The following is a 14,061-nucleotide window of genomic DNA, read 5'->3' on the forward strand; positions in this document are numbered from 1 at the left end:
GGGGGGCCAAGATATATTTTGGCAAGAGAGGGGGTGTGTGGCCTGTGCACATTCAGTATTTCCTAAGCAGAGCCTTCTCGGGTTGGGGTGTCCAAGGGGATCAACTGTACCCCAGGAAGCAGGTCAAAGTCAGGGTTCGGAGTCCCCCATTCCCAGAGGATTTCTGGAAGGGGAGGTTTGCAAGTCTCGTTTCCTCACACACCCCCAAACATGCCTGCCCACCCTTCCTGGGGCGGGCAGGGGGATGGGGAAGAGTTGGGGAGTCCCCAACGCTGATGGAGGACAGCTCACGATCCTGCCATTCAAAGGCTTGGTCCTTCTGATACTCCCAGCTCCTGGAACCCCATAACAGGCAGCTGTGACCGTCATGGAGGAGGGAGATCTCGGGAGGGACGTGCCGGCTGGGGGGGGATTCCGTGCGGCCGCCCCCTCGGGCTCTACTGCACTGTGCGTCTCTGGGTGAGCTGCGGCTGCAGGGACAGCGACCTGGGCCTGGCGCTGAGGCGAGGGTGGAGGCGCCGGATCACGGCCCTGCGGAACAGGATGTACACCCAGGGGTCGAGGATCTGGTTCCAGGTGGCCACGCGCAGGTAAATGAGCAGCTGCTGCTCGGTGGCTCGGGACAGCTGCCCCGTGGGGCTCATGGCGGGAGGGCTGCGCAGCACCGTTTGAGCGATGAAGACCTGCCGGGGGTCAGAGCAGTTAGCCGGGGCCCCGCAGCCCCTGCGAGACACCCCCCCCCCGCCGAGATTGGGGTACTTCTCTCACTGCCTTGCTGTGTGACCTGGGGAGGGCTGCCCAACCTCTCTGAGCTTCAGCTGATGTGGCTGGAAAATAGCGCACTTTTCCTGCCCATGTCCTGGGGGCAAGTAAACACGGTGGGAAAGAAGACTCGCAGGTGTGGGCAGGTGAGTCACTGCCCACGTTATTATCCTCTTAAACACGTTACCATTTATAAACATTTTACGATATAAAACTATACTATTCAATTGCACACTAAATATTTAATTTTTATATTCTATGTCTTATTTTATTTATTTTTTTTAAAGATTTTATTTATTTATTCATGACAGAGAGAGAGAGAGGCAGAGGGAGAGGCAGGGAGCCCGATGCGGGACTCGATCCCAGGACCCCAGGATCGTGACCTGAGCCGAAGGCAGATAGTCAACCGACTGAGCCACCCAGGCGCCCTATATGTTTTATTTTAAATAATTTTATATGATATTAAAACATATTTTATATAATTTTATGACACGGTTTTATATTAAATAATTCTGTATTACATTTGTATTTATTTTTATTACTTTTGAAATTTATGTTTAGTATGGCATATGTCATATGTTATTTACAAATATTATGTAAGAAATTAATTATTTAATAATTAATATATTGTTAATTATCATTATTGTAATATATTGGAGCTATATATTATATAGTATTTAAAATTATATAATATTACCATTATATCATTTATATAATTAAATATAAATTATAATACAATAATGTGATAGTTATAATGTATATTTTATAACTATAATTAAAATTTATATTGTCAAGTATAATTATAATTCATATTGTGTTAAAGTATTATATTAAAATAAATGATTATGGTGAAATTATATTCATGTTGGGGCACCTGGCTGGCTCAGTCGGTGGACTGTGCAATTCTTGATCTTGGGGTTGTGAGTTCAAACCCCACGTTGGGCGTAGAGATTAGTTAAAAATAAGATCTTTTTAGGGGCGCCTGGGTGGCTCAGTCGGTTAAGCGTCTGCCTTCAGCTCAGGTCATGATCCCAGGGTCCTGGGATCGAGTCCTGCATCGGGCTCCCCGCTCAGCGGGAAGCCTGCTTCTCCCTCTCCCTCTCCCTGCTGCTCGCCCTGCTTGTGCTCTCTTTCTCTCTCTGTGTCAAATAAATAAATAAAATCTTAAAAAGAAAAATCTTAAAAAAATTATATTACTGTTTCCTGAGCACCTACTGCGTGCTGGGCAAAGCTGGGGACGCTGCACCAGCCACAACAGACCAGGTCCCTCTGGCACAGGCTTGCAGCCCCGCCAGCATGGTGGCGAGGCAGTCCCAGCGTGGGGGTGGGGGTGACAGAGCCATGACGGGGGAGCGAGGAGGGCCCCGTGGGAGGCAGAGTGGGCGCCGGAGCTGACCTGGGGGCAGAAGCCGCTTGGCACACAGGGGTTCCCCAGGCAAGTTTGAAGGCAGTGTTTGTGGGCCTATCTTCTGGGGCAATGGGGAGCCCGGGGAGGCTTTAGGGCAGGGGCTGGCCGGGGGCCAAAGCTGGCCTTCCACCTCTTTCTGTTTTGTTGGCCTTGTCTTTTCATTTGGCTTTATTGTTTTGTTAAGAATGTTTTTACTGGTGCCAATAGTGGGAGAAAAACTCGGAAGGGGGGCATTTGTGACAGGTGAAAATGACACAAGATTCAAATCCCAGTGTCCACACACGGAGTCCTACAGACACACAGCCACGCCCATTTGTCTCCGGTGGCTGCTTTCCTGCCCCGATGGGCCAGCAGAGCTGAGTGTCTGTGACAGGGGCCACGTTTAAAATATTTACCATATGGCCCTTTATGGAAAAGTTTGCCCACAAAGGGGACTCAGGGGTTTTTTAATGATTCAGCGCTTCTACCTAAGGGAAGGGACGCCTTCTCCCTTATGCCTAGTGAGTAAACTCCTATTCATTCTTCAAAGCCCCAGCTCCAATGGTTCAGAGCAGGACAGAGCCCATTCTGGGCGTCCCTGGGGGGCAGGGAGGAGAGCGATGTGCAGCAGCATGGACGAGTCTGCTGGAGGTCAGGGTCCTTGTGAGGTGACAGGCGTGCGCATCTCCAGGGGAGGGAAGGAGCCGGTTCCTGGGGTGGGTCCCAGCTGCTGGCACCGATGGGTCCCACGGGGGCCACAGCCACAGAATGCTGCTTCTGGCTGGCAAATGTGCTCTTGTCCTGTCCTTGGGGTGCCCTTCCCAGGCCTATTCTCATGGATCTGAGGGTATTTACATATTCACTTATTATTATTATTACTCTTTTTTTTTTTTAAGACTTTTATTTATTTATATTGACAGAGAGAGCACAAGCAGGGGGAGCGGCAGGCAGAGGGAGAGGGAGAAGCAGGCTCCCCGAGGAGCAGGAAGCCCGATGCGGGGCTCGATCCCAGGACCCTGGGGTCATGACCTGAGCCGAAGGCAGACGCTCAACTGACTGAGCCACCCAGGCGCCCCTATTTTTATTACTCTTAATATTTATTGGGCATCGCCTGAGTCAGGTCCCACCCTCCTCTGCCCACAGTCCTCCAGGGCTCCCACCTCCTGGGTGGAAAAGCCCACATCCTCCCTGCGGTCCCCTAGGCCCCGCACGACCTATCCCCTCCCCACCCTCCCCTCCTCCCTCTCTCTCCCTCACCTACTCTGCTCCTCCTCATTGATCTTCCAATATGTCAGGCAGGGTCCTGCCCCAGGGCCTTTGCATGTGCTGTGCCCTCTTCCTGGAATGCTTCCACCCCCAGATCTCCACACACAGTTCACTTCCTCACCTCCACCATGTCTTTGCTCAAATGTCACCTTCACCGAGAAGTCCCTGACCATGATCTGCCCCAGTCTCTTAGGACGCCCAGAATGGGCCCTGTTCTGCTCTGAACCATTGGAGCTAGGGCTCTGAAGCATGGGTAGGAGTTTCACTGCTAGATAAAACCCAGGAAGGCATCCCAGGTAGAATCTCCCTGAATCGTGAAATGACTCTTGGGGCCCCTTTGGTGGCACACTTTTTCTTCAAGGGCCGTGCAGTCTCAAAGCGACAAGGAAGCACATGGGTGTGGCTGTGTTCTAACAGGACTTTATTTCTGGATGCGGAAATCTGAATTCCATGTCATTGTCATGTGTCACAAAATATCAAAATATGATGCTTCTTTGCACTTTTTCTCTGACCACTTAACGTTTGTAAAAAATTCTTAGCAAAATAAAAAACCCAGAGCAAAAGCAAAAAAACAAATTTGTGATCTCTCTTTTTGCAGGTTTTTTTTTTTTTTAAGATTTTATTTTTATGTCATTTCTACACCCAACGGGGGGCTCGAACTCATAACCCCGAGCTGAAGAGTCACATGCTCCTCCGACTGAACCCACCTGCCACCCCTGCAGGTCTGGTTTTTGTTCTAGTTCTTTTCACTTCCTACTAATTACCGCTTCCTGCATCCATAGGCTATGTTTATGGTCTGCCTTCCCCACTGGCAAGAGCTCCTGGAAGGATCTCTGTCACTTCTGTTCTCTGCGTCCTCAGTGTCTAGACCAGAGCCTGGAACATAGGAGTCACTCATGAAATGTTCGTGGAAGGAGCAGATGATTAATGAGTTCACCATCACTCAGAAGGGCAGACACCTTCTTAATCCCCATGATCAGACACCAAGGCTGGAGGAGGGGAGCCCAGAGCCAGAGTCACGCAGCAAAGTCCTTGTTGGACATGGGCTAGAAACCGAGTGTCTGACTTCAGACTCCAGACGTGTCCTGATCGAATCAGAAATGGAAAAATAGCCACCCCAAATGGCCAACTACACTGATCAGTGGAAGAACTTCAGCCAAGCTCCCCTGACTCGGAAAATCTGGGCAGAGCTGGGTTTCAGCCTAGAACTAGGCACAAAGTAGACTCAGGAAATGTTTGATGATTCAGTGATACTACCTAGAATGCCTTCCTTGGTTTTGTTTCATAGGTAAACTCCTATGTATCCTTCAAAACCCCAGCCCCAATGCCCCTTCTCTGGAAGACTTTCTCCGATAACAGATAGAACCCACCCGGGCATCCCAGCCCTGCCGCCCAGTTTGGAGGTCATCTGTGTCTTGTTCACGAGCTCCTCAAGGAAGGAGACTCGAACACGGGTCTGTGCCCATGTTTTCTTGGGTAGATGAGAACCTGAGGATTTAAATCCCTTGTGGAGGGGTGCCTGGGTGGCTCAGTCGGTTAAGCATCTGCCTTCGGCTCAGGTCATGATCTCAGGGTCCTGGGATCGAGCCCCGCACTGGGCTCCCTGCTCAGCAGAGCCTGCTTCTCCCTCTCCCTCTACCCCTCCCCCTGCTCATGCTTGCGCTCTCTCTCTTTCAAATAAGTAAAATCTTTAAAAATAAATAAATAAACCTACTGTGGATGAGCTGGAGCCCAGTCACCAAGGGTGGCAGGAGCCCCAAGCAGAGCCCCCCCTTGCCACTCACCAGCAGCGGCATCCAGCAGAAGCTGGCCACCACCATGATGCCCATGAGCTGAGCCATCATCTCGACCTCGCAGTCCCGCGGGCGTTGCTGGGCGGCCTCCTGCCCATGGTAGACGTGGCAGAGAGTGGCCACGCTGATAGTGTTGAGCAGGAAGGACAGCCCGACCGAGAAGCTGCCGAGGAGCGTGAACAGCAGGCCGAAGGCCACATCCCCGGGCTGGGCGCCGAGCGTGAGGAAGCACCAGGAGCCGGGGTACTGCACTGTGTAGCGGCCCACGCCCAGCAGGGGCAGCAGGCCCAGCGCCAGCGCCAGCGCCCACACCAGCCCCACCGTGGCCCAGGCCCGGCGCTGCGAGGCCACCGTGGGGCGCGAGAAAGGCCGGGTGATGCCCAGGTAGCGCTCCGAGGCCATGGCTGCCCCCAGCAACAACGGGCAGAGGCCGAAAAAGACCATGATGACGCCCATGAACTGGCAGAGGCGGCAGCTGGGGTCCACCGCGTGCCAGTCGAAGAGGATGGCATGCTGGGACACCACGATCACGCCGGTGACCAGCAGCCCCATGAAGTCGGTGAGCACCAGGCCGCAGAGGAAGGTGAGGAAGGAGGACCGGGCGTGTGAACTGCCCTGCCGCGCACCCGCCAGCACGCTCAGGGCCAGCAGGTTGGACGCCAGGCCCACCAGGCAGAAGGAGGCGGCGAACCAGGGAGAGGCGATCAGGCGCCGCTCTTCCAGCGTGATGTTGGTTGGCCGGAAACAGGGCCCCAGGGAAGTGCCGTTGGGCCACATGGCGCCGGAGCGGGGAGGGGAGGGTCACCACCCCATCGGGCCGGGGCTGCAGGTGGGGAGAACTGGCGCTGGCTCAGGCACACCTGGGGAGCAGAGAAAAGATCTGCTGGTGATTCATTGTGTATTTTCATCGGAGTGGGCCTGGCGAACTCCTACACCATCTTCAACAGCCCAGTTCAAATACCCCCTCTTTGAAGAAGCCTGTCCTGACTCATCTCACTCCGCACTCAGTATTACTACTTCTACTGCCTCCAGCTCTGTCCTGCCCCGGACTCAGTGACCCACAAGGGTGAGGACCCATGCTGTCTGCTCCGCGGCCCCCAGAGAACACCCAGGGTCTTTTCTGGGTCACAGAGAAGAACCAAGAAACTCTGGGCTGGAACCACAGTCCTGGCGCCCCCTGCGTGACCCCAGGCAAATGACTTCTTCTCTCTGGGCTCCACGGCCCCGCTTGTCACCCAGCTGAGCCCTTGGCCGACTGCAGAATCCAAGACAGATTTCAGCCGCTGGGAGATAGGATGCGTCCAAGGTGAGGAGGGCGGCAGGCGGGCGGCCAGAGGTCACGGGCTCTCACACTGGCTCTAAGGTCAGCCTCCAGGTCACGATTGCGCCGCATAGACACGGGAGGCCCGACACCTTCAGCCTTTTTGGAAGACGCTGCCTTGCCCATGTTGGGATCGTGTGGATTCTTCCCCCCCGCCCCGTTTTCGTGGCATTGTTTTTATAATGAGAAATAAACCCAGAAATCCAGTTCCATTCTGGGAACAACAACAGAAAAACCGCAGCTCATTTGGAGCGACAGACTCCCCTGGGACGAACTATAAATGGCAGCAAGAGAGACCTGTTACCCTGTGGGGCTGTGGAAGGACACTGGAGACGCTGGGGCCCAGCCGCCGCGAGTGTGGACAGATAGACCAGTTGTGGGGATGTCACGTAGAAATAAAAGGAGAGACCATTCAGAGAACAGCTCCCAGTGCCCGAGAAGGACACACCAGAGAGGCCATCGGGGGTGGGCTGGGGCCTAGCTAGTGGGTTCCTGGCCTCCTGCCCTGCGTCCACACCGCAGGTGTCCCTGTGTGGCCAGCGAGGCTGCCCCGGGGGGGACGGCCGAGCGGGCACAGGTGGCCGGGCGTGGGCAGGACGCAGGTGCCAGGCACTTAGAGCTCAGAAAGCTCCTACTACAGCCCCCATTTGGCAGAGGGGGAAGATGGAGGCACCAGAGAAGTTACGTCTCTGGTCCAAGTCCCGCATCCTGGCCTGAGTTGATCTGAGATGTAAATCCAGGCCTTGTGGGTAAGCGTGTGTAAATGATTCGTAGGCCTGCTAGTCAGAGGGAGGATGGGGGCCGTAGGTGTGGAGGGTCGCCATCATTGGAATTTTCTCTAAGGGACAGAATTTTCTCAAAAGCGGGTCTGGCCAGATTTGAATCTGGGCTTTGCCACGAGCCCTCTCACTGACCCTGCTGTGAGCTCCAGTTTCCCTTCTGTAAAATGGGGCGGATGATGGGAATGAGCTAAGCTGAGTACAGGGCTTAGCCCTCTGTGGGCGCTCCTGTCACGCCGGCCCTCGCTCCCCATCTTGCTAACCGGTGCTTGGCCTGGCCCCTCTGCTCAGCGGCTCCTTATCGCTCCTCATAAATTATCCAGCCCCTGACAACCGCACTGAGCTGTGCTCCCAGGCCGAGAGCCAAAGCCACCGCCACTTGGGCGGGGTGGGACCTGGAGTGAGAAAACGAGGCCCGGAGAGAGGCGGGCAGGTGCGTGGGGTCCACGGTGACCTCAATCTTACCCTCCACTGCAGAGCAGCGGCATGCTCTGTGCCATCACAGATTTGGCCTGCATTTGGATTCTTCTAGGCCTGGGCACCCTCTCCCTCGAGAGCTGGTATGCACTGTTTCTGAGACTTCTTGGGGACTTGGGCTGTGCTTGGGCCACTGCCCCGACCTCAGCCTGGAGTGACCACCAGCTCCTCCTAGGGCTCACGGCCCCAACCCTGTGTGGGAGCTCATGCACTTCTCATTCGCCCAGGGCCACACACTCTGAGCCCGCCTCATGCCTCCCCTGTCTGGGAACAAACCTGTGACCCAGAGCCCTTGGCTCCAGGGGAGGCTGGAAACTTGCATGACTCCCTCTGGCCACGGCCCGTGGTTTCCAGTCCCACCCACACCCCAGCCCCAGGTTCAGGTGATAGCGGCCGTCTCAAGTTCCCTGGCACACGGGCTAGGCCTGTAGGGGCCCCTGGCAAGGCCTCCTATCCCCTCCCAAATTGGCTGGGAGGGATGGCAGGGCCCTCACCCTGCAGGGGACTGTCAACATAGCGTGAGGCCCGGAATCAGCCCTGTGTGGCCCTCAGGGGGGAATCCATCTCCCTCTCTGTGCCTCATGGGAGGCACGGATCCAGAATCCCACCCCAGATTTGCTGGACAAACGCAGGCTTCCATGGCCCCAGAGCAGGGAGGTTTGGGCTTTGAAGGACCAGGGCTCTGGAATTCCAATGAGCTCCTGGTTCTGGAACCCAGGAGGCCTCGAGTCCAGAATTCCAAGGAGCCGAGGTTCCAGAACTTTGATGGGAACGTGGCTGAGTGCTGGGATCCAGAACCTGGGTCTCAGCTCCTGGCTCCTTCCTGGAGGATGTGTGACACTCAGTTCTCATCAGCCCTCCTGGGTGAGGCTGGGCCATGGGGGGGTTCCATCCTGCCTCAGAGGCACAGACACCAGGCTGGGCCCTCCCAAGCCCAGCCCCACCCCGTGGAATGTGATCTCTGGTTCCCAAGTGCCAGGCTCCTCCTCTGCCTGTTGGTCACCACCGGCCCCGCTCTCCTCCTCCCGCTCTGGGGAGCCAGCCATCTCTCAACACGTCCGTCTCCCGCTCAACACTCCATCCCCTGGCTTGCGAGGCCGCCTGTCTCCAGGCCCACCCAGACTCCCCGCAGGGGCGACGCTGAGCTCCCACAAACTCGGACTGGAGCCCCTGATCTGCCACCGCCAAGCCTCAGTGTGCCCCACTCTGCGAAATGCAGACAACGGGGACACTAAGTCGCCTGCTGGCATTCTGGCTGGCCTCCCCAGGCCTGACCTGCTCCCACTGAGCCTCTGCCTCCGCGGCGCCCCCGGCTCCTGGTGCGCTCCGGGCTTATCTCCTGGCTGGCCGTGTGCATGGGGGGCAGCCCGGCGGCGGCCCCCAGCACATCTGCTGAGTCCTGTGAACGCTGGCCAAGTGACCGCCGCCGCCCTTTGGCACGAAGCTGCAGGGGCCAGGCCAGCCCGTGCCTGATGCTTCCTCGCAGGCCCACGGCGGAGGCCCACAGACACCCGCGGAGACGCGCACCTAGGGGCAGGGCCCCTGACAGTCCCCAGGCCTGCCTCTGCCTCCCCTCACCAGCCCACAAGGCTTAATTTCCAGGAACTTTTCCTGTTTGTGACACCGACCCGGCCGCCACCTCAGAGGGTACAGAGTGGGGCCTCCACAGTCAGCCCAACTAGGTCTGAGCCCCGCCTCGGCCCTGACTCAGGGGACCCCTGTGAGCCTCCGTTTCCCTATCCGTACAATGGGTGCCCTCAGGGCTCACCACTCGGCTGGCAGGGGGGCTGCACAGGAGGGCGGGTGTGGGGTGAGGGACAGGCCCTGGGGCCTTTGGCCGTGGTTTCAGATGGACAGCGAGTTCGATCGTACAGACGTGTGCTGAGACCCACCATCGCATGTGCACACACACACACACAAAGTGCACGCACACACTTGCTCACAACCACACCCAACGCCTCGCACCCTTCCTGCCACATCAAAGGACCCGAGCAGCCCAGCGCCCAGCCAGGGAAACGCACACTGGGACGGGCCCAAGGCGGACAGCGGGGGGCGCAACCGCCCCCTGCGGACACATACCCGCTCTGGACGACACCCGGGACACCCACCACCTGGCCGCTGGACCGGCCCAGGGGGACACACCCACAGCAGGGCGGGCCACCGCTGGACACACCCTGCCCGCTCTCACGCCCCGCCCCTAACCTGGGGGCCCAGCCTCACCTGGACACGATGACCGGTGGGACGCGCTGCGGCCGCCCTGTCACAGAGCCCCGCGGGCGGGCGCCGGGCCCAGGCCTGGGAGGGCGGAGCGGGGAGTGGGGCGGTCCGGCCTCCCGGGGCCCCCGGGGAAACCGAGTCACGGCCAGGGGCGGGCCGCCCAGAGGACCCCGGCGCTGCCACGTCCTCAGAGGGAACAGACGGAGGGCAAGGCAGCTCTGGACGCCGGGGTGCGCGAGGTGCTCCGGGGCTGGAGGAGGGGCGACGAGCCTTCGCGGCCCGGAAGGGGGGGTCCGAGGGGGCTAAAAATAGCCCAGGCCGGGTCTCCGCTCCGCAGCCGGCGCCCTGTCTGTCCTTGTCTGTCTGTCTCTCCGTCCGTCTCTACCGGCCCCTCCCCCTGCACTGGCCACGCCCCTCTGGCCCGGCCTGGTTGATGGGGGTCAGTGGGCACCCCCCAGCCCTCCCGGGAACTCGCGCAGCCGCCTGGGGGAGGGGTGGGCGCGTCCCCTGGGCTCAGGGACAGGGATGCGGGTGGCCGGCGCCCACTCGGGAGCCTTCCGCCCGGGACCCGCCTGAGCCGGGCCCCCTGTTTGCGCTCCTGCCGCCCGGCCCGCATTATTCACCATCTGGGCAGCACCCAAGGCCGGCAGGGGCGGGACGGAGCCTGCGGGCGGAATCAGCCCCCTAGGCGCCCAGACCCCCACCCAAAGGGCCCAGGGCTCCAAGCTGGTGAACCTGGTGGGCTGGGGCCTGGCACGCAATTAGGTACCCAATCAATGCAGGGTCTGTTTAGAGGGGAGGGGCGCCAACACTCTCAGGGAGCAGCTTTGTGGGCATCCTGCCGAGACAGGCTTTCCCGGAGCAGGTCCACTGGCCGTGGTGGAGGATCTGGCATCCCAGGGTGAGGGTCCTGTGAGGACAAAGGCTTGAAGATGGCAGTGGAGCTGGAGAAGGCAAGCCCCTACAGAGCCCCCTGCAGGGGGGTGAGGAGGTCGGTCCCCCACCCCCCTCCATCCCTAACCCCTGTGACGGATGGAGAAGGAATCCCAGGCCAGTCACCCTGGGAGGGAGTGAGGGTGAGCCCAGGGAACTGGGAGCGGGGCTTGGCAAAGGGCTCCCAGGCAGGGCTGGCATCCTTGAAGACCCCCAGACCCAGGGCTCTGGGCCAGGGTCTCATCAGCCACAAAAGCAGAGGGTGACCAGGCTGGGCGCGGCTGGAGCAAAAGCCCCCAGAGGCTGCACTGCGCTGGAGGAAAGTGAGGTTGGGCCTCAGGTGGGCGAACGGGGTCCACAGGCCTGAGCTCAGCCTCTGAAGCCACATGGAGGGCAGGATTTTGGAGTGAAGGGGTGACCCTGGGCCTCACTGCCCTAAGTTAGGGCCTGCAGTGGGCCAGGACTAGCTGGTTTGGCCTTGACCCTGCCCCACCCAGTCCTCGGGGGCCTGGGAAGGACATAGGAGGTCTGGCTCTGAGTGAGGAGGACGTGCTTCTGCCCTCCCCTGCCCTGCGTGTCCTAATACCCCTTTTCTGGCTCCCCACCCTACCATCCTTCCGGCCTCCCGGCCTTAGCACACACCCTGTCCCATTGTCTGAGGCGCTGAGGATCTGGTGGTTAACCCTAACTTGTCCTCCTTGGTAAGGGGTCTCCCCAACTCTTATGCATCTGGCAGAGCCCTGGCTCTAAGACCCCCTCCTTTGTAAAGCCGTGCTCTCCCAAGCAGTCCTGCTACCCCCAACCCTCTTCAAGAGCAACTCTGTGTCCTAGTCCATGTGGTGGACAATTCTGCATCAGATCTGCCCTTGAAGATGCCTTCCCGCTGGAGAAAGAGCTGGACAGAGTCCAGTCCCCTGTGGTCAGCCTGGGACCAGAGGAAGTGACAGGGCTTAGGGTGGCCCAGAGGTGAGCCAGGAAGGCATCCTGAGGGAAGAAGGTATGAGAACTGGGGCTTTGTAGGATGAATAGGAGTACCCTGGGTCAGAGAGATACGGTTGTGGCAGAAATTACATTTAAAACTTTGGGGAGGAGAGGGAGCATGAGGCTTTGGGAAATTGCAAGGAAGGCAGATGTGGTGGAAAGAGGATGTGGAGCTGGGGCTGCAGATGTCGGGGGGGACTTGAGGGACACTGCTCCCTTCCCACTTCCTCTGCCCGAGATAACAAGGACAGTGGCCTTTCTGGGAAATGGCCACAGCAGGCGTCAGAGAGGGGCACTCGACCTGCACGGAGTCTGGGCAGCACCGCAACTCTGCAAGGCGGTGGGGGGGGGGGGGGAAGATGGGGAGCCTGAGGGGCGCCTGGCCGGCTCAGTCGGTAGAGCACACGACTCTTGATCTCAGGGTTGTGACTTCCAGCCCCACGTTAGGTGTGGATGTAACTTAAAAACATAAAATCTTAAAAGAAAAAAAAGAAAAAAAAGAAGGGGAAACTGAGGTCCAGAGGGAGGAAATGAGGCATCCAAGGCCACGTGTGGGTGGGATTTGCACACAGCTCTGGCTTCCACCACCTCCGGGCCTCCCTCCCCAACCCCGCCCCACTCAGTCAGCTAGGGAGGCTAGGGAGGCCAGATGGTGGGAACAGAGGCCAGGCTCAGGATGCGCCCCCCGGGGCTGGTTTCCGGTGGGGGCCAGGCAGGGAGGATCTATTCTTAGCCTCCACAGCCAAGGGCAGGAAAAGGATGGGGTGGGGGCTGGGGGCAGCTTAAGGCCCTGGGTGGACCCTGGGCCAGGGTGGGGACCAAGGGGCGGCTGGGTAGCTGCGGTGCCTCCAGTCGGCCTGAAGGGTCCCCCTGACGCCCAGCTCACAGCCCCGTCCAGATCATCCACCCTCTGTGGCTCCCCAGGGTCCTGGGAAGAGTCCAGCTGCTGGGCTTGCAGTCACCCCGCGGGGCCCCTGCCCCGGGAGCACCTGCTGCCTTGTCCTCTGCCCAGCAGCCCTGCTGCCTAGCCCAGTCCGGCTCCCGCGCCCATCTCTGGGAAGCCTTCCGTGTGACTTCGGGGGGCCCCTAGCCCCAATGCGTCCCTGACCCCTTGGTCTAGGGGTGTCTGGGCCCAGCCCTCCTCCCTCCAGACCGGGGCTCCTGGCTTAAACATGCACCTGGAAGTCACTTTGTTTCCCCTCCTGGTGCAGCTGTCTCCCTTGGGGTCCACACCCTGTTGGGACTGCCGAGGAGATGGAGGAATTCGGACTCTCCTGGGAGCAGGTGGAGAAACTGAGGCTGGGACAGTGGGTGGTGACCTGGGAGGCGGGATTCTCCCAGCTGGAGAATCTAACCCTGAGCACTTTCTAGGCTTGAAGATGTGGGCTTCTGCGAGCCTCAGTACCCCCAAACGGACACAGACGCTGTTGCGTAGAGCCGGATGGTGCGTGGACACACAGCCACGCTGGGACGACAGGGCAGCGCTTTACCCAGCCTGTGACCAAGCAGCAGGCTAGGGCCGAAATGCCTCCTGGGTGTGCCCCAGACTCAGCCCTGTGCCCAGGGGCCTGCCCTGTGCGCAGGACAGTGGAGTGGGCCAGGAATCACCGGGTACCAACTGCTTAGATACATGCCAGATACGAAGGTCGCCCTGGCAGTCAGTGATGAATTAGTGATGTCTGTCAGGGGTGGTGAAGGGGCCGGATGTGCTCCGTGTGCCGCCCGGCCTGCACCAGGCTGGTGTGGGTGGGCCAGCTTACGTCCCCAGCTCGCAGCTCCGGAGCCCCTTGACCAGACCCACCTCCCTGCTGAGTGGCCCAGCCCTGCTGCCGTGTGCATGTGTGAGGTGGGGCAGGATGGAGGAGAGGCCTGGGCTCTGCCAGGCGCTCCTGGGGTAGCATTAAGACGGGGTTGGGGCGACCAGTGGCCCGGGGACGGTCAGTCTTGGCCATGGACGCTGGGCCGGACGGTCCTCGGTCATGAGGGCAGCCTGGGCACTGTGGGGGGGCCGAGCAGCACCCGTGCCCCCCTCCTGGCCCAGAGACCCTCCACCCCCGCCCCCGGCGTGACGACCCCAGCCCGCCATCCCCTGGCCTGGGAGAGCAGCTCCTCACCTCCCAGCATCCACGCTCGAGCCGGTCAGGC

General features: G+C 59.1%; 1 protein-coding gene across 1 annotated transcript; it reads right to left on the reverse strand.

The window, feature by feature from the left end:
* Positions 1-397: 397 nt before the first annotated feature.
* On the reverse strand, positions 398-14,054 carry TBXA2R (thromboxane A2 receptor). Its single transcript, XM_032394953.1, has 3 exons — positions 14,031-14,054; positions 5,200-6,068; positions 398-683 (listed from the first exon to the last, which is right to left on the reverse strand). The coding sequence occupies exons 2-3, from the start codon at positions 5,983-5,985 to the stop codon at positions 438-440; spliced, it is 1,032 nt and encodes a 343-aa protein (XP_032250844.1). The 5' UTR covers positions 5,986-6,068; positions 14,031-14,054; the 3' UTR covers positions 398-437.
* Positions 14,055-14,061: the final 7 nt, after the last annotated feature.

The sequence above is a fragment of the Phoca vitulina genome, unplaced genomic scaffold, assembly GCF_004348235.1.
Source record: "Phoca vitulina isolate PV1807 unplaced genomic scaffold, GSC_HSeal_1.0 scaffold81, whole genome shotgun sequence".
NCBI lineage: Eukaryota > Metazoa > Chordata > Mammalia > Carnivora > Phocidae > Phoca > Phoca vitulina.

Bases quoted from the DNA above. Each gene is read 5' to 3' on its own strand.
- TBXA2R (XM_032394953.1), bottom strand. From the start codon at position 5,985: ATGTGGCCCAACGGCACTTCCCTGGGGCCCTGTTTCCGGCCAACCAAC. The intron at 684-5,199 runs GTGAGTGGCAAG...GACCCCCGGCAG, and splicing joins TCTGCTGGATGCCGCTGCTG to GTCTTCATCGCTCAAACGGT.